This window comes from Oryzias melastigma, linkage group LG12, assembly GCF_002922805.2.
Source record: "Oryzias melastigma strain HK-1 linkage group LG12, ASM292280v2, whole genome shotgun sequence".
In the NCBI taxonomy this organism is placed as follows: Eukaryota; Metazoa; Chordata; class Actinopteri; order Beloniformes; family Adrianichthyidae; genus Oryzias; species Oryzias melastigma.
Window position 1 is genome coordinate 1,335,470 of NC_050523.1, and position 18,656 is coordinate 1,354,125.

Genomic DNA, 18,656 nt, shown 5'->3' on the forward strand with positions numbered 1-18,656 from the left:
GTGTGATTGAGTTTTTACGTGCCAAAAAACGTACAGAAAGGAGCAGGAGGATCACTGTAGAGTGAATGCTTAGTAAACATTCACACAATAACAAAAATCCAATTCTGAAAGAACTGTTGCAAAGATGTATCTAATTAACTCTATTTTAAGTTATTTACAACTATTTGATCAAAAATCCAGCGTAGTTTATCCACTTCCGCCTAAAAAAGAAAACTGCCAGAACAATTAGAACGTTACAAAACATGTCTCAGCGTCATAAATCCGACAAAATCTTTGAGTGGTTGCAGAGGGAACAAATGCAGAGTAAAGCAACAAAAATCAGAAAAAAGTATTTTGTCAGACCTATAAACCAAAGAAACATCAAGCGATTACAGGTTCTGACACTCGTCTCTAAAAGCCTATAGTGCACTAATAAGTGAGAGAATTCAGAGTTTAGCCCCCTTATTCCTGCAGGTTATCACCTGGATCAGGTGAGTTATGCTAATAAGGAGCCACAAAGGCAGAGTTGGTTAGTTCATTTTCATCCATAATTAGAGAGAAAATTAATTAGATTTTGTACCGTTTTTGTGTTTCGTGTTTTACTGATATTTCCCTGTTGTGTCCTGAACTGACCTCCGCTCTTCCTCAGTGAAACCATCATGTTTCTGCACGAGATCTTCCACCAGGGGCTGAAGGCTCGGATCGCAAGCTGGCCAACTTTAGTTCTGGGTGAGACATGATGTTCTTTGAAGGGACATTTTTTTTGGTTTATGCTTCTCCTGATGTCATAGAGTATTTTAAAGAACAGTTTCAGGAGTCTGGCAGTTTGTTTTTCAATACTCAGCTTCAGTTTCTCCATGAGTGTGAAACGTGAAAACAGAAATCATCTGCCGCCGACAGTGAGGAAGATGATCATCTCTTCTTTGTGTCTTTTCTCCTGCAGCCGACCTCTTCGACATCCTGCTGCCCATGCTGAACATCTACCAGGAGTTTGTGAGGAACCATCAGTACAGCCTGCAGGTTCTGGCCAACTGCAAGCAGAACCGGGACTTTGACAAGCTGCTGAAGCAGTACGAGTCCAACGCCGCCTGTGAGGGTCGCATGCTGGAAACCTTCCTGACGTATCCCATGTTCCAGGTACAAACGTTTTCCTTTTGACAATGTTTTGATAAACTGAGGTCCACTCTCAGTAGATAACTCAACCTTTTACTGCAGAGAGAATCAATGTTTGTTCATTTCTGCCTCACATGTACTCAAAAAGTGACGCTCGCTTCATTTGTGGTGATGGGAAACTGCGTCTAAAGTTGAGTTTTTTTAGAAATATATTTTTCTTTCCATGTGAAGAAGAGAATGATTATGAAGGAAATTTTCTCTTTGTTCTGGATTATTATGAAGTGATATTTATGCCACTACATTGAGAACAAAAGTCAGTTTTAAAAACAGAATTTTCTAAATTGCCAAAAAAAAATTCAGAAATCTTCAGTTTTAAAGTATCAAGCAAAACTATTAATTTTTGCTTTCAAAACACATTTTTGCGTTTGCGAAACAAATGTTTTCAGATCTCATCTTGCTTTCTCCCTTTCTTTGATTTTTTTTTTTTTTTTGAGTTTTTCATAACTTTCAGTTTAGTGTAATATATGTTCCACCGAACAGCCAATCACAGAAAAGAAAGAGGATTCATGCCGATTGGACGCTCACCTGCTTTAAGGTCAGAAGAAGTCCTACAAAACCTGTGAAGCTCAAGAACCCTAATCTCACTGCTGCAAAGATTCATGGGACTTTTATTGTAAGGAAAAAAGTATACAAGTATTTATGTAAAGTTGCTGAATCCATACATTATTCCAAGCTGTTGTAAAGTCTCTTTTTATACAGCGTTCCCTCATTTATCAGATTAGTTCTAAAAATAACCTGCGATAACCTCCTTTTTTTTAATTACTGTAGATGTTTTAGGGCTGTAAACCCTCTCTACAGGCCTCTCTGAACTGTCTATTGTAAATCTCAACTTCATCCTAAGGTCAGCCTCTGTGACCTCTGTGACCTCTGTGACCCTGAGAGGACAAATGAATGAATACATTCAGGCGGCACAGATATGATGTTTCCAATCAAAACACAGATGTTTTCCACTGGATATATATATTTTTTTTTCCTTTCATGTTCTGAAATTTCCGTAGATTCCTCGATACATCATCACGCTCCACGAGCTGCTGGCGCACACGCCTCACGAGCACGTGGAGCGCAAGAGCCTGGAGTTTGCCAAATCCAAACTGGAGGAGCTGTCAAAGTAAGTTAGATCCATCCCATAATATGGCTGGAGATGAAGTTCTGAAAGCACAGCGGTGGGTTTTCTAACGTGCTCATGATGCGATTGTCGTCAGGATGATGCACGACGAGGTGAGCGACACTGAGAACATCCGGAAGAACCTGGCCATCGAAAGGATGATCGTGGAAGGCTGCGACATCCTGCTTGACACCAGCCAGACCTTCGTCAGGCAAGGTGAGCTCCTGCTCTGCGTTTCCTCCTTCGTCGCTCCATTTTCCCTCCATCACGTCTTCTCTTTTCTCCAGGTTCTTTGATCCAGCTGCCGTCCAGCAGCGAACGGGGCGTGCTCAGTAAGGTCCGGTTGGGTTCGCTCTCCCTGAGAAAGGAAGGGGAAAGGCAGTGTTTCCTGTTCACCAAACACTTCCTCATCTGCACTCGAACGTCGGGAGGGAAGCTGCACCTGCTGAAAGTAAACGTCACCTCCTCCAAAGCTGCTGCTCTTCTTTATCACCTGATCTTTGAACGGCTTTAAGGCGGGGGGGCAGAAACGGCAATCACAATCGGCCAAAGGAAGTATCTGTAAATCGTTGACCACCAAAAATGGATAAACAGTGACCCCCCCTCATCCAATATTCAATTCAATTCAATTTTATTCATATAGTCCAATATCACAAAAACAATTCCGTCATTGTCTTCATGCCGGTAATTGTACAGAAGCAGAAGGGCGGTGATAAAATACAAACAATAGCTAATTTCTAAACTAAACAGACTAAACTAAACTGGTTTTCCCTGCCCTTAGACCAGTGTTTCCCAACCCTGGTCCTCGGGGCACACTGTCCTGCATGTTTTCCATGTTGCCCATTTTATGCACACCTGATTCAGCTCAGCAGAAGCCTGATGATGACGGTCATCAAAGCCAGGTGTGCTTGAGCAGGGTTAGATTAAAAAAATGCCGGACAGTGTGCCCTGAGGACTAGGGTTGGGAAACACTGCCTTAGACCCTCCTTCCCGGTAAGGAAAAACTCCTAAAGAATTTGAATAGAGTTCAGACAGATAGGACTGGGGTACAGCTGGGGGCAAAGTCCTCGTCCAATATGAGCCAGAGGCGCGGTCCACGGCCAAGATGAGCCAGAGGCGAGGTCCACGGCCAAGGACAGAAGCACAGACGATCCACCAGGAGTCTGAAAACCCTCCGCTCCCCCGGAGGAGAGAGGGGAAGAAAAGCAACATGTGAATCACACTGCACCAAACAGAAGCACAGAGAACTAAATATAATATAGAATGGAGGAGAGGTGAAGTACCTGAGAATAGAGAACAGAACCCCGGAACATAACGAAGAGATAGAAAGATTTTGTGTAGCTTACTTTAAAGTTGTTGGGGCGTGGCCTTACTACAAGCTCACTCCTGATTGGTGAGAGTGGTCACCTGACCTTTAGTCAGTTCAAACGTTCTCCAGTTCTTCTACATTTAACTTCCATCGTTAAAACTGCTGCTTTCAGGGTTTAGCATCATCTGTGAAGCGTCCTCTCGCTCCTGAGACTCCAATGTTACCACCAAACATACTCAAAAACGGAGAAGAAATACTTTTGTATGTTTGTGTTCACAGCAGGGAGGAACACTGTCACTCATTGAGTGCACACTGATCGAGGAGCTGGACTCCAGCGATGAAGATTGTGAGCGTCTCTGCACCTTTTCTCTTTACGCCGTCATTCATCACTAACCTGATGCTTCCTGACCCCACAGACAACGCAGCGGGTCAAGGCTTCAGCCACCTGGAGTTCAAAATCGTGGTGGAGCCCGCAGACGGTCAGAGCTTCTCAGTGGTCCTTTTGGCTCCGTCACGCCAGGAAAAGGCAGCCTGGACGAGCGACATCAGCCAGGTGAAGGACTGCACCTGCAGCAACATGTCTGAGTCCTACTCACCTGGAGCTGGCCTAACGATACCCGCTCTTGTTTTTTTCTGACATCTCAGTGCATCGATAATATTCGCTGTAACGGCCTGATGACCAGCGTGTTTGAGGAGAACTCCAAGGTTTCTGTGCCGCATATGATCAAGTAAGAATTTCTGACCACATGGTTTAAAAAGTGACCAGAAAGGTTTTACTCGAATCAACAAGCATGTTAGGATGCGACTAGGGACGGGTACCGAAACTCTGTGCCAAGTTTGTACGGTGATACCAGTACAAACAAGTACAGAGTTACCAGTCCTATGGTGCTACTGGCACCAACACATATGGTTCTATCAGAACCGACGTGTACAAGGACACCATTTCTGAATTGTACGGAAATACAAGTACTAATCCATATAATACTATCAATTCCCATGCGTACTGTTCTACCAATACTGACAGAAGAACTGGTAATGACGTATACAATACTAATAGTACAGACATATACAGACCTACCAGTACCAACGGATATGGTTCTACCAATACCAACAAGTAGAGAGTTACCAGTAATGTTGTGTATGGTGTTACTGGCACCAACTGGTACAGAGCTACCTGTGCTCCTGGTGCTACTAGTACCAATACGTACAATGCTACCGGTACAGATGTCACTGATACATCAATCATTTTACCTTTCCAGCGATTGGGGGCGGGGTCAGATGAAAATGGGGTGTGGCCCTGAAGATGGGCATAGCTTTAGTAAAAATCCTAAACGTGAAAGGGAAACTTTGTACTTCAAAGAAAAATATTTTAAATCTTTGACCTGGTGGATCAGAGTGACGTGTTCAACGTTCTGAAGAAGACCGTCGTCATGGCGATCAGCAGTAAAATGCCTCTTTAAAATGTGTGAAAACGGAGATGCAGACTGTCAGAAAGAAGGAAGTAGAACATCTTGAGCACATTCAAGCGCTCTGCATATTTGCTACACGTCTAAACATCGGTGGTGAAAACGTGAACGCAGCATCAGACTGACTTCTGTCCAACATCAGAGTCGGAGCTGCTAAATGTGCCGTCGCACTCCCAACAAACGGCCGAACATCCATTAACCGGAATGTTTTCATCTGAAGGTCGGACACCCGGCTGCACAAAGACGACGTGGACATTTGCTTCAGCAAGACGCTGAACTCCTGCAAGGTGCCGCAGATCCGCTACGCCAGCGTGGAGCGTCTGCTGGAGCGTCTGACCGACCTGCGCTTCCTGTCCATCGACTTCCTCAACACCTTCCTGCACACCTACCGCATCTTCACCACCGGCGCCGTGGTCATCGACAAGCTGGCCGACATCTACAAGAAGCCGTTCACCTCCATCCCCGTGAGGTACACGGTGACCCCCCCCACCCCACCTCCATCGCCGCTCCCCTCCCCCATCCTGTCTGTCATCTCTAACTCACCTCCACCTCCATCTCCCTCACGTTCCCGCCTCAGGATCGAGCAGCACTCATACGACCGTCTGTCCATCATGTCCCTTTGTCCCGACTACAGTCTGAAGATCACTCAGCTGGCTCTGGACCAGTCCAAGTAACCGCCGCGGTCAGATTCTGCCGACTCAGCCAAGCCGCCGCTCACCTCCCGCCCTCTCTTTCAGGTCTCTGGAGCTCTTCTTCGCCACCAACCAGGGCTCCTGGGGGGCGGACCCCCTCAACAACAAATCCCCAAGGCTCTGCCGCAAGTTCTCCTCCCCTCCCCCCCTCTCCATCCCCTCCCGCACCTCCTCCCCCATCCACAGCCGTAAACTCTCCCTCAGCTCCCCCATCAGCATCAAAGTTGGGGCGTTGGATCTGTCCACCTCACCGTCCTCCTCTGCAGCCAACTCCCCCACCTCCTCCCACAGCCCCTCCATCTCCTCGTCTCCCCCCGGCTCCTTCAGGCCCCCCTCGGGCTTCTACTCCCCTCCACCCACCGCCACGCGCTCCCCCAGCCTCCCACAGGCCTCCGGGGTGTGTTCTCCGCCTCCCGGTTCCACCAAAGCGCCCCTGGACCTCAGCCGCGGTCCCAGTTCTCCGGAGCTGAGCCCGGCCGCCGCAGAAGACGTGAGCGGAGAGCTGCCTCGCCTGGACGCCTTCTGTGGGAAGCTGCGGCGCAGCATCCGCCGCGGTGAGGAGCATCGGCGGCACGTGGGCAGCCGTCCCAAAAGCAGGCTTTTTCAGAGCTTCAGAAGCTGCTTTCAGCTCGGCACCAACGTTTATGTAACGCCAACGTCCCACCAGACGCTGACATGTTTCTGACTGTCGTCTGAGAAGTGGGTCACCGTTACCCAACAGGGGTACGACGGTGCTTAGATCATCAGAAAGCTTTTCTCTGCAGGAGCAGCAGCAGGTCGTCTGACAGATGAGGTCCAAACCGTCACCAAAGATTCTCTTAGATGTGTCAAAAGAAGCGTCACATGACCTCTGCTGCTCGCATGAACCATTTCAATCCTCATTTATTCAATTTTTCTCGTGTTTTACTTAAAGTAAAACAAAAACAAAGTCCAAAGTATAAATAGTTGAATTCCCTCATTTCTTTCTTCTTAGGCTCTCTATTTCTTTTCCGCTTCGTCTCAGTTTTTAAAATGATCAAATTCACCCACATAGGCTAAATTAAAATATAAAATCCCTCTCATGTCTTTTCTACTGTCTTGCTATTGTGGTAAACCGTGGAATAAGTTATATCACCATTTGAGTTATTCTATAAATGTGAAGTTTGAGGTCATTTTTTTTTTGTTTGCTCAGAAAAGTCTTCCTACTGTTTTTAATGTGGTAAATTGAAGAACTCTCGACCTGATGTTTTTTTATTTTTGCTTTTTAATTGTTTAAGAAAACAGTTGAAAGTCCTTTATGCTTCATGAAGACACATTTTTAGTTTATTTTTACTTTTACTGTGCCACAATGTCACAAACTTAAATAAATACCTAAAAATTTGACTTTTAAAAGCAGGTATTAGGTTAAAAAATTGTGATTAAAATCGATTAATTAGATTAATTAATTTCAGGCCACGATTAATCGCACCAAAAAGTTAATTGCATGACAGCACTATGTTTTTTCAAACTCTAACTTCAAAACTTGAGTTAAACTTTTCTACTAGTTATACGTATCTTAATCAAATTCCTTTAACAACTTTGTGTCACAACTCCAGAAATACAATCAAAGCTGTTCTCTTTAAATATAAGGAAGATAAAATATTAGGCATTTTCTGGTTTCATCAGAGCAGACTTGATCTTTTTTCATGAAATGACATTGAAAACTGAATGGACTTTTGCCAAAACTGATCATAACAGAAAAATATTAATGTCATAAATGCTTAATGTTTGTCATTTAGGGAGAAGTCGGGGTCTTTGTGCATTATAAGCAGAATAAGTAGCAAAACTTTAAACCCCTAAAGAACCTTTCAAGTCAATGTCGTACAAACTGACCCAGAAGAAGCCACAAAGTTGGACTTCACCTTTTAGAAAAATGAAACACTGCCTTGTATTTTTTGTTATAGTTACTCTTATGATAAATATAAACAAAATAGTGGCAGTTTCTTCTGAAACGGTTTGATTCGTGACTTTTGTCTCCACAGCTGTTCTGGAGTCGGTGTCTTTGGACAAGTTCATCCCAGATTCTCCGTCCAGCAGCGAGCCGGGAGACCTGTCTCCCTGCCGCTCTCCGTCCACGCCGCGGCATCTCCGCTACCGACAGAGCGGAGGTATGGCGAAAAAAGAAGAAAATCTGCATTTCACGGGTCGGAAGGTTTGAAAATGGTCGTTTGGTTGCAGGCGCAGCGGGGGAGGGCTCACGCGTGTCGCCTGCCTCGGCCTTCGCCATCGCCACCGCCGCTGCCGGCCACAGCAGCTCGCAAGGTGAGCGGCCATGATGGTCCAGGAGCAGAGACGCTTCAGCTTTGCTCAGAGGGGATGCTGGAAGCAGCAACACTGATTATGTCTTAAAACCAAAAGAGATTTGATTTAGTCTATGAGCAGCAAAAACTGAACTGAATGTTTGGTTTTACAGATTGTCTTTTCAGCTTTTTTGTTTCTAATCAAACTTTTTCAACCTGTTGTCACACTTTTTCTCATTTTATTAGTTGAATTTTGTCTAAATTCTGATTTTCTTTGTAGTATCTACATTTTCATTCACAGCTTTTTTATTATTGTTTCATGTATTCCAGCATTCATCCTATGATCAAGTATCTATGCCTAAAAATGTGTTTATTTTTTCTTTATTCTTTTTACATTTCATCATAACTATTTTTAGTTATATTTTGTCAAAATTAATGGAGCATTTTCAGCATTAAGAGTTTTTTTTTTTTTTTTAATATTTCCAGAGTTCTGATGGTGCATTTCCATAATTTTAATAACATATACCATTCAGGGGTTTAATTTAGCATTCACCCCCTTTTTTTACGTAAAATTTATCTTTTTACTCCTTTTCTTTGATTTGTTATAGAAATAACGCCGCTCCCTCATCGTTTCCATCCAGCGGTTCTGTTTTTCTGGCTAAACTTGCTTTACATTGATCCTCTTTATGCTGCGGTCACAAATACGCCTGCCGCTGCGGCATGGAGAGCCGTCGGCAGAACCATTCAGATCAGCGGCAGCTGCCTGACTTTTTAAAAATCGTCGTCGTGGTCATAAATGGAGATAGTGACAGTCAAGCAGCCGTCAGTTAGGCGGGGATAACGTTTTTGCAAAATCGTCCGCCAGCAGCTCTGATTGGACGATGCATAAATATCTCCAGATGGCAGCTGTCCATATTGAGTACCAGTAGCCCGGGGGCTAAATAACAAGTGGAGCATTCTGCACCACGGCTCATTCACAACTCAGATTTTGAGCTCACATTATAATCTTATCAATCTACACAGTTTTAGACAACATGCTTCCAAGAAAGCAGAGTGTTCATGATGAGTTTTCTGCAGCATTAATGTCATCTCCCGTTTTGGACCCATGGTGGCCGGGATCACTTGGTCATTGCCGGGCTCCCGGCTCATGTCAACAGCTCTTGTTGAGCACCCGCGCTGCTACCGTACGATTTCTAACAATCGGACGGTGGCAGCACAGGGGCAGAGGGACGGCAATTAGAAATCGTCAGAAATCGTCCAATTAGATGAATTTCCTATCAGTCAGTTATTGCGGTGCTGCATTCCTGCCCACGCCTGTCACCTGTATTCCACCGCGAGACCTCCAAATGTGCTCAGGTGACCACTAACCCATGTCAAAAAATCGCCCAGTCGCTGTTTAATTTAAACTTTTTCTTAAAACCTTTTGTGTAAAAATAGTACTGCTGATTCATTTCTGAAGTTTTTGTCTTCATGTTTATAACTTGTGTAGCACCTCGTGACTTTTGTCTGGAAAAAGGTGCTGTATAAATAAAAGTTACTTACTTACTTATTAAAAATGGCACCACGCTGGAAAACTTTCATTTTGGTCGGTGAAATTTTGGAACTTCTGACAGTTTTTTTTCAGCTGCTCATTTGGGAACAATTATCTTTTGTTTTTTTTTTTTTGTTGATGTTAAAGGAAATATATATATATGTATATATTAAATGTATTGCTTATACTTTGTCTTTGTGTTTACATTTTTTAAACTCCGCTTCTTTTTAAACATTTTTTTTATGCTCACAGGTTTTGTGAACTCTGAGAAAGGATGCGACAAAGAGTTCATCATCCGCAGAGCTGCCACCAACAGAGTCCTGAACGTCCTGCGGCACTGGGTCTCCAAACACTCACAGGTGGGTACGTTAAAAAACAAAAATCTAATATATTAATTAATTTATTCATTATTAATTTAAAAAAGGTGAATCGCAATCAGGTTTTTTATTGAATTACAAATCATTTGATTTTAAGAATCAGCTGATACAGAGTTCTTATGAAGTGATATTTATGCCACCACACTGAGAGCAAAAGTCACAGTTTTGAGAAGAAAATGTCCTTAATTGCAAACTAAATATTCAGTTTAAAAACAAAAATGTCAAAGCTGGAAATAAACATATTTAATGTTTTTCTTTTTTTTATCTTTTTCTTTGCTTTCAAAATATTTTTTTTGCATTTGCAAAACAAATGTTTTAGTAGAACATTTATCTGTAATAATGAGCTTGAAATATATAGTTGTAATAACTTCAATCAAGTATGGAACTTTGTGATCAAACCTGATCAACATTTGAATCAAGACAGGACTAATTTAAAATAAAAAATACATATGAATTAAGCAATAAATGTTTAACTTCTGAACTAAAACACTTGTGTTTCTGTGTTTCCTCGTGGTCCAGATCTATTTCTGCTGTAGGTCAGAGGTCAAACACTCTTGGATCGGGTCGCTCACCTGAAAACACTATTTTTCCTTCCTCTCATCTTCTCGCCCATCGCTCCGTCTCTCTCTGACGGAGGTGCTCTTTTTCTGTGTCTCTCGCCCGGAAAGGTCATCCTTTTCCCCGGGGAGGCGCAGAGGACGATCATTTCCATTTAAGATTATATAAGGTGCTATTTTTGTAGCAGAAGACGTTGCCCTGAAAGAGCAACTGTTGTTGTTTGTGGAGAGAGGCGAGCTGGACGTGACCGTAGCTGGAGTTTTGGGTTGCACCATGTCCTGCCGTTGATAGGTGTGAACTAGTGTAAAAACTGTGAGAGGAACCAGCACTGCATCCAATCACATCAGACCTCTGGGATTTGGCCTCTTTGGCACTTCAAATCTGTACGCCGGAGATGAGTCGCAGCACTTTTTGTGAAGTGGAGCCTTTTAACGACCTAAACCGGAAATCATGCAAGCAAATGTAAAGCGATTGTGGTATGTTTTTCAAAATCAAACTTATTTTCCGCTGAACTTGCTGTTTTCACCGTGTTGTAAACATTACGTCATTGTGATAACCAAACCCAGTCTTCCCTAATGTTACACAATACGTGAAGTATGAAACGTTTGCGTCTAAAGGTGCTGCGGGAATTACCAGATATGAAGCGCACGCCGTCACATCAACTTAGTGGGCGGGCCTAACTCACATCGTGTGGGCGGGTCTAATTCTGAATCTTTGAGAAAATGTGAAAGCTGCACTTTCAAGTGTTAATAAAAAGTGTTGCAACTTTTCAGCCAATGATGTTTGGGCGCCATCTTGTCAGCAACCAGGTCCCCATCAGTGTAGGAGTGACAGGTCAGGGCTTGTCAGAGTTGACCTCTAGGGGGCGCCATGACAAATGTGGAGATTCTGGAAATGAAAGATTTAAAGGGTTTGATTTCAAACATACAAATGAACAAACTAGGAAATTACAGCAATTAAACCAAATAAAAAAAAAGATAAAATATTGATTTGAACTTATTAACTAAATAGGGATCAGAATCGATGAACTCTGACTGTTCACTGACTTTTTTAAAATATATAAAACTGTAAAAATAACTTATTTTTATCAGGACTTTGACATGAACAGCGAGCTGAAGACGGGGGTGATGAGTCTCCTGGAGGAGGTCCTGAGAGACCCAGACCTGCTGCCTCAGGAGAGGAAAGCAACATCCAACATTTTAAGGTAAGGTGGTTGGATAAGTGGAGAGTTTGAGCCGTCGTGGGCGTGATAACGTAAATGAAATGTTCAGACTCTTATCTGCTCCGCAGTGCTCTTTCCCAGGAAGATCAGGACGACTCTCAGCTGAGGATAGAAGACATCCTGCAAATGGTCAGTGACATCACACTGAGAGGCTTTGAAACTGTTAGAGGCTCTAATGGGGTTCATTTTCACTTGAACAGAAAAGCTGTCCTCTCCTTCACTTCATCGCGGTAAGAACCCCTCCCTGGATTAGAGGAAGCTCCCCCACCTGTGATCAGGTATGTTTGTGACTCAATGGTCACTCTTTCCTGCTGTTCTGCAGGCAGAGGGCCCGAAAGTGGAGTGCTTTGAATCCCTGTCAGCCATGGAGCTGGCGGAGCAGATCACCCTGCTGGACCACATCGTCTTCAGAAGCATTCCCTACGAGTGAGTATTATCGCTCCACCCATGGAGATGCTCCATTTCAGCTGTAATTATGATTTCTGAAGAGCTGCAGATCTTCCTTAAAGGGTAACCAAACAGGGAAGTTGGAGGCTGACTCCACCCACAGCCGAAATGGGAAAATCCAGTCAGAGGGGCGGGGCTTGAGGGCAGGACTGTTATCCTTACTGGAGCTACAGATCATGATGTCAGACTTCTGAAACTTACATGGTTTGATCAATCACAAAATTCAACTGTAATACCTCGATTCAACCTCTAGGGGGCGCACACAGGCGTTTTTTTGGACTACATTTTCAAGAATTAAACAAGTTTATTTTAATTTATCAAAAATTTGGGAATGACAAGCAGAAATTACTTTAAAAGCCCCATTTACAGAGGTCAAAAGTCCCAAAAAGTTGATTTAGGGTTTAAAGTGCCCCTCTGATGAAAATCCTGTTCTTTGAGTTTTTAACATGTCTGTCTGGCGTTTTCCTTCTGAAAGAGAACAAATGTAATAAGAAATCATTTTGTCTTTGCATTTCCAAGTATTTCTCCTTTTAAATCGCTGTCACAGACAGACTCTTTAAATTAATGAGCCAGGGGCGGAGCTACTCAGCTCAGCTCCTAAAGCCACGCCCCCTCAGAGGAGATTTGGAAGCAGAGGCTTCAGATCAACATGGAAAATTGCTTTTTTAGGTTGTGGGATTTTGGTTAAAAACTTCATCATCATAATTATAACACTATTGGGAATGTTTTTTTTTAATTAAAAAAATGTCACGGAGGGACTTTTACAAAGTTTTAATCACCTTAGTGCCTTTCTGAACAAACGTAGTTCCTTCCAACCATGTCTGATCTCTAGAAATTTAGGAATTTTGTAATTTGTTCAACTTTACTGCTAAAAATCCGCCCACCTTCCATGAAGGATGTGAGGCGTCTCTGTGTTCCTCCTGAGGAACCGAATCCTCAGAAACAAAGAGGTCAACCCCCCACCCCTCACCAGCAGCCCCCCCTGATGCTGCCTTCACACCGAATACAATTTGTGTCCTTCACTTCTGTTTGGGAATGTCTGAACTCCATGATCAACACTTGTGTTCAGAAACCGCCATGTGTGGGCGGAGCTACTATCAAACCTAGCACATGGAAGACACGGATGATGTTGAGAGATCAGGTTTATTTATTCTGAAGAGCTCCACAAAGCATCATTATTGAGGTGATCCGATTCAATTCACGAATAGAGCTCAACAATTCACAGATGGAACCACCGTTCTTACTTTTTAGTATAAGATGTTTGTACAGTTTTTTTACTGGATGTTTTAAACTAAAACAATATGTATGAAATCACCATCATGTATACTTTTATTTATAATAGGAGATCAGAATCAACACAACTGATAAAAACACAAATTTAGACCGAAGGAAATGGTGTTTGTCACTTCAGACAAGTTTTTTTGGATCAACTTTCTGGTTAACTTCAGTAAACAAAACCCAAACCTCACTGCTGTTTTTGATCATTTAACAACAATCCTGAAAATTGTCTCCACAGTTTCTCCATCTTCATAGTTCTGCAGCGCTTTACGTTCTAAAGCATATTGGTACAAATCCGTTATGAAAAAACGTTTTTCAGAATCCGCTGGAATTACGTTAATTTTGTCAACGTTGAAGAGTTTCTGGAATCATAAAGCTTCTTTTTTCAGAACTTCTGTCAGTAATTGAAACTGCAGTATAATTTTTTTTACTACAAAAAAAAAACACTTTTTTAGTTTTACTTTGAAAATTGGAATCTTCACCAACACTTTAATTTTGAAGATTTGTTTACTTCCAGTGATGGTAGCGCTGTGCGTCTGGCTTTTTTTGTTTTATAGAGTTTTATCCAACATTATTTTAGAGAAAAAATAATAACATTCTACTATAATTTTAAAGATCCCAAATTAGCCATCTTGGACCTCGTGAATACTTGTAGTGAAATTTTTGGGAGCTGATAGTGAGTGTCTGAGTACTCGGATACTTGTTACAGCCCTAATCGGTAATCCCGTCTCCATGTCTGGGTTCATCAGATCATTCAGAGACTCTCAGTACGATGAGCTTCATGATCTACTGCAGGAGCTGCAGCTGAATGACGACGCTTTCAGCGGTACTTCTGTCTCTCTGTGACCCAGTTTGATGACCAGCAGAGGGCCCTGGGGTCCTCCTCTGCACAGAATTAGCCTAAAAAACAGAAAAAGCTAAAGTTGGCCAAAACAGCTAGCTAACAGCTGAAACATTAGCTAAACTTCAAAATAGTCTAAAAAACAAAAACAGCCTTAATTAGCCAAAACAGCTTCCATGCAGTTGAAACGTTAACTAAACTCAAAATTAGCCTAAAAACCTTAATAAATGCTAAAATAGTCCAACAAGCTGGCAGATATTATAACTTTGCTACACTCTGACTCCTTATAATATAACGTAATGACTAATCGACTGTTAAATTAGTTGTCGACTATTTTAATAGTTGATTAGTTGTCTATTTGTGGCAGCCCTGTTGTGTTGTAATTCGACGATTCACATCTGAAAATCAAAGCATCACATGACCTAAAGACTGGTTCTCTGTCCTGCAGGGAGTTCCTGGGTCAGGGCTGGATGAAGATCGACAAGTCTGAGAGGACTCCGTTCATCATGAAGACCAGCCAGCACTTCAACGACGTACGAACAAAGAGCTCTCGTTGTTTAGTGTTACGGCGCCTCCTGCTGCTCATCAGAGGTCATCAGCTGAGAAGCTGCAGAATCTGTTTGAGTTTTTGCCTTCTTGGAGCCCGCAGGTTCTTCCTGTTTAAAATCAGGAACATGTTTAGTAACTTTCCTAACAGTTTCATTCTTTCTGAGCTCCATTTAGTCCGTTTCTGATCATGGTTGCCATGGCAACATCGTTTTGGTTCCAAGCTGTGGTTCTCTCAGTGTCCCTGTCCGACCAGTAGGTGGCAGCGTTTGCTGCTGAAAGCTAAAACCTGACTGGCCTTCGGCGTCTCCACTGTAGCATAAAAATAGAAGGCAGTAATGTAAGCTGCAGTCTGGAGTTTTCTCATGTGACTCTGGAAAACACGTGAGGACTTTAAATGCTTGTGCGTCCAGCTCTGATGCTCCTCCTCCTCCTCCTCAGATGAGCAACCTGGTGGCGTCTCACATCATCTCTCACACGGACGTGGGCTCCCGGGCCAGCTCCATAGAGAAGTGGCTGGCCGTGGCCGACATCTGCCGCTGCCTCAACAACTACAACGGCGTGCTGGAGATCACCTCGGCTCTGAACCGCAGCGCCGTCTACCGGCTGAAGAAGACCTGGGCCAAAGTCTGCAAGCAGGTCTGGACGGAGCCACCGAGGCTGCAGCTGAACCACTCAGGTGTGCAGGAGGACTCAGCTCTCTGTGTTTTCAGACGAAGGCGCTGATGGACCGGCTGCAGAAGATCGTGTCGTCAGAGGGACGCTTCAAAAACCTCCGGGAGACGCTGAAGAAGTAACCGCCGCCGCAGGAACCGAATGAGATGGACGATAAACGCGTTTCATGGAAGCAGACTGATGCTTGTCCTGTTTTTCAGCTGCAACCCCCCCTGTGTCCCCTACCTGGGCATGTACCTGACTGACCTGGCCTTCATCGAGGAGGGAACACCCAACTTCACCGAGGAGGGCCTCGTCAACTTCTCCAAGATGAGAATGGTGAGGCGAGCGGGAACTCCTTCAGGTCCAGGTTTCCTGCAGGAGTGTCCAAATCCAGACCTCGAGGGCCGGCGTCCTCCATGTTTTCCAACCAACCTACCATTGAAGCTCCTTATTGGCTAAACACACCTGAGGCAGGTTTCTGGTAAGCCAGCGGGACGCCGGCCCTCCAAGGCTGGATTTGGTCACCCCTGCAGTAAAATGAGTTTGAGCTTCAGTCCAGTCCTTCACCTGAATTTAAAGATAAAAACGTCCACGAACAGACCAGTCAAAGTCTGACAGAAACCGTTTTAATGGGACGTTTTACGTACAAAGTTCTCAGAAAAAGACTCTTTTCATGTGACGTCAGACGAAACAGCGACATCTCCGCTACTGTGTGAAAAGACTTCCTGTTTCCTGGTTTAGACCTGCAAAACTGACTGTTTAACACGATTTTAACTAAATAATAAAAGGTAGAAGTAAAAAGTTTTTACATTTATTTTATGAATGTCCTATCTGTGTTTTTATTTACTCTTTTAGATCGTTCACAAATCAAAACAAATGTATGAAATCCTCCAATATTGGAGATTCTGTTTTTAAAATGACCTCACATTTAAGCAGATATTATTCTATGTGATGTTATTTTATGGGGTATTTTGCAGTAGTAATTAGTTTGACTTTAATGAGACACTGAAATTATCTTACTTTTGTTCTGTTTTCAGTGATTTTGTGAACACTGAAATGTTAGCAGCTTCAAGTGAGCAGAAAAAATCCTCTGCAGCTCCATGTCTCAGGGACGAAGCTCTTCCTAGTGTTAGCGGAAAATAGAAAAATAAAATCCTTAGTACCTTCATAATCAAACACGTAGCACTCTATGAAGTACATGCAGCTTTCATCCAAATATAACCGAGTTGTCAGAGAGAAATAATCCCCGACTTGTTTACTATCATCCATAGGATTCTGGGGAAGCAGCTGTGGAGCATTCTGCAGGAGGAATACTTTTGTGTTTTGATTTGTGAACGATCTAATGGAGAAAAATGAAAATAAAATGGTTCGATTTTCTGTTGAAATTGGTGAGGTTATCTTTTATTATTTACATAAAGTTGTGTTAAACAGAGCTCAGGAAGTCACTTTCCACACTGATGCTGATGTTGCCGTTTTGTCTGACGTCATGTGAAAAAGGTGGTTCAATCAGACATCTCTTCATCTGCAAACATCTGAGCACGCTCAGTTCCTCCGGATTTGTGGCCGCCGCCGCCGGTCCGTGGGACAGATAGTATCCATCCGCTACGTTCTTAAAGCGTCTGCACCAACCGCTAAATCAAAACCCCCAAACTAGCAAAGTTAGCAAAAGACAAATGTATTTGGAAGGTTTGTTTTGGCAGAAAAAAATTCAGAGAGGAAACGGAAAAAGAGCCTTTAACTTCAAAATAAAATAAATTTGTCTTTAACAGACGAAAACCAGAAGTCTTTACTCCAGGTGAGGATTCCCACAGACCATAATAATGATGCAAAATATTCAGTTACTGGTTGTTTTGTATTAGAAGGCTGTTGCTAATAAAGTTATTCAAATGGTGGATTCATGTTTATTATATTGAGAAAAATATCAGTTTTTGTTAACTTTTTCCCCCTTTTTTTGTATTTATCCGTCACACCATAAAAATCAGATGAGACAGAAGTTGGCATCTGATTTTTTAAAATTTATTTTATTTTTATTTTATTTCATTTTGACAGTTATGGGCTAAGGAAAAATTATTTCACATTTGAATGGTTCTTACATGAAATCTATTAAACAAATAAAGTTTAAAGCAGCTACAGAAGATAAACTTTGCCCCCCAAAGCTTTGAGAAACTGGAGGCTGAAACATAAAATCAGACACCAACTTCAGCCTCGTTCAGCCCAATCTGAAAACAGTTGGAGATCCCTGGTTTAGAGACTAAGATGTTTTAGTTAAGTAAAGACGACAAACTGATCATGAACTCCATTACGTTTCCTGTACCCCCCCACACAGATTTCCCACATCATCAGAGAGATCCGTCAGTTCCAGCAGGCGCCGTACAGGATCGAGCACCAGCCCAAGGTTTGTACGAGGACATGTGGACCAGCCGCCGTAACCGATCAGACTCTCATCCCGGTTCTGCCTTCAGGTGACCCAGTTCCTTCTGGATAAGGCGTCGGTGATGGACGAAGACGCTCTTTACGAGCTGTCGCTGAAGCTGGAGCCGCGGGTTCCTCCTGGATGATCCGTGTCAGACGGAGCGCGAATCCCAGACAGTTTTTACGCTTAGAAAACTCAGGAGAAACGGTGCCTTGTAGACGTTCAACCTTACACTCGTATTCAGTCAACACTTGGATCATCGGCGAAACTCTTTGCTCGAAGCAGGAGGTTCTCCGTTATGACAGTGGAAACAAAAATAAATTGTTAAACAATATGTTGTTAAAGCCACAACAGAAACATTGTTCTGTATGAAGCTCTCAGAAACAAATCAGATAACAGACTTTTGTTGGATTACCATATTCAATTCAATTCAATTCAATTTTATTTATATAGCCCAATATCACAAATTCAATTTGCCTCATTGGGCTTCATGCCTGTAGTTTTTACAGATGCACAGATGGAGTCATAAAATATGCACAATAGGTAAAAACTAAACAGACTATAAAGAACGGTCATCCCTGTCTGCAATGATTGGATTGAAAAACGCTCAGGTCTCCGCAGTTCTGCTGTGCTACCAGATGGGGGTGCTGCAGTTTTTACAGAACAGCAACTTCCTGTTTATTCGTTTCCTGTGAATCTAGTCGTTTGCTTTAGAAGAGACAAAAGAACTGCAACTAGTATTCCAAATGTAAATGATTTTTAAAGATTGATTTACATAAATGTATTCAAACATCACCCCCCCCC

General features: G+C 42.9%; 1 protein-coding gene across 6 annotated transcripts in view; it reads left to right on the forward strand.

Annotated features, from left to right (window-relative positions):
* The window catches only part of rasgrf2a (Ras protein-specific guanine nucleotide-releasing factor 2a), a 46,445-nt gene extending 27,795 nt beyond the window's left edge, over window positions 1-18,650 (forward strand). For 4 of the 6 annotated variants that reach the window (XM_024299362.2, XM_024299361.2, XM_024299360.2 and 1 more), the window contains 24 exons: window positions 629-708; window positions 923-1,116; window positions 2,151-2,260; window positions 2,355-2,473; window positions 2,545-2,708; window positions 3,846-3,912; window positions 3,983-4,119; window positions 4,212-4,294; window positions 5,253-5,501; window positions 5,610-5,702; window positions 5,770-6,278; window positions 7,725-7,850; window positions 7,921-8,004; window positions 9,766-9,872; window positions 11,540-11,652; window positions 11,739-11,799; window positions 11,871-11,900; window positions 11,993-12,096; window positions 14,685-14,769; window positions 15,224-15,421; window positions 15,496-15,575; window positions 15,658-15,775; window positions 17,766-17,834; window positions 17,902-18,650. In XM_024299362.2, the coding sequence (XP_024155130.1) occupies window positions 629-708; window positions 923-1,116; window positions 2,151-2,260; window positions 2,355-2,473; window positions 2,545-2,708; window positions 3,846-3,912; window positions 3,983-4,119; window positions 4,212-4,294; window positions 5,253-5,501; window positions 5,610-5,702; window positions 5,770-6,278; window positions 7,725-7,850; window positions 7,921-8,004; window positions 9,766-9,872; window positions 11,540-11,652; window positions 11,739-11,799; window positions 11,871-11,900; window positions 11,993-12,096; window positions 14,685-14,769; window positions 15,224-15,421; window positions 15,496-15,575; window positions 15,658-15,775; window positions 17,766-17,834; window positions 17,902-17,997 (3,076 nt within the window). In that variant the 3' untranslated portion in view covers window positions 17,998-18,650. The remainder of the gene's footprint in view (window positions 1-628; window positions 709-922; window positions 1,117-2,150; window positions 2,261-2,354; window positions 2,474-2,544; window positions 2,709-3,845; window positions 3,913-3,982; window positions 4,120-4,211; window positions 4,295-5,252; window positions 5,502-5,609; window positions 5,703-5,769; window positions 6,279-7,724; window positions 7,851-7,920; window positions 8,005-9,765; window positions 9,873-11,539; window positions 11,653-11,738; window positions 11,800-11,870; window positions 11,901-11,992; window positions 12,097-14,684; window positions 14,770-15,223; window positions 15,422-15,495; window positions 15,576-15,657; window positions 15,776-17,765; window positions 17,835-17,901) is intronic. The other 2 variants (XM_024299358.2, XM_024299359.2) reach the window with 2 other exon arrangements.
* The last annotated feature ends 6 nt before the right edge of the window (window positions 18,651-18,656 follow it).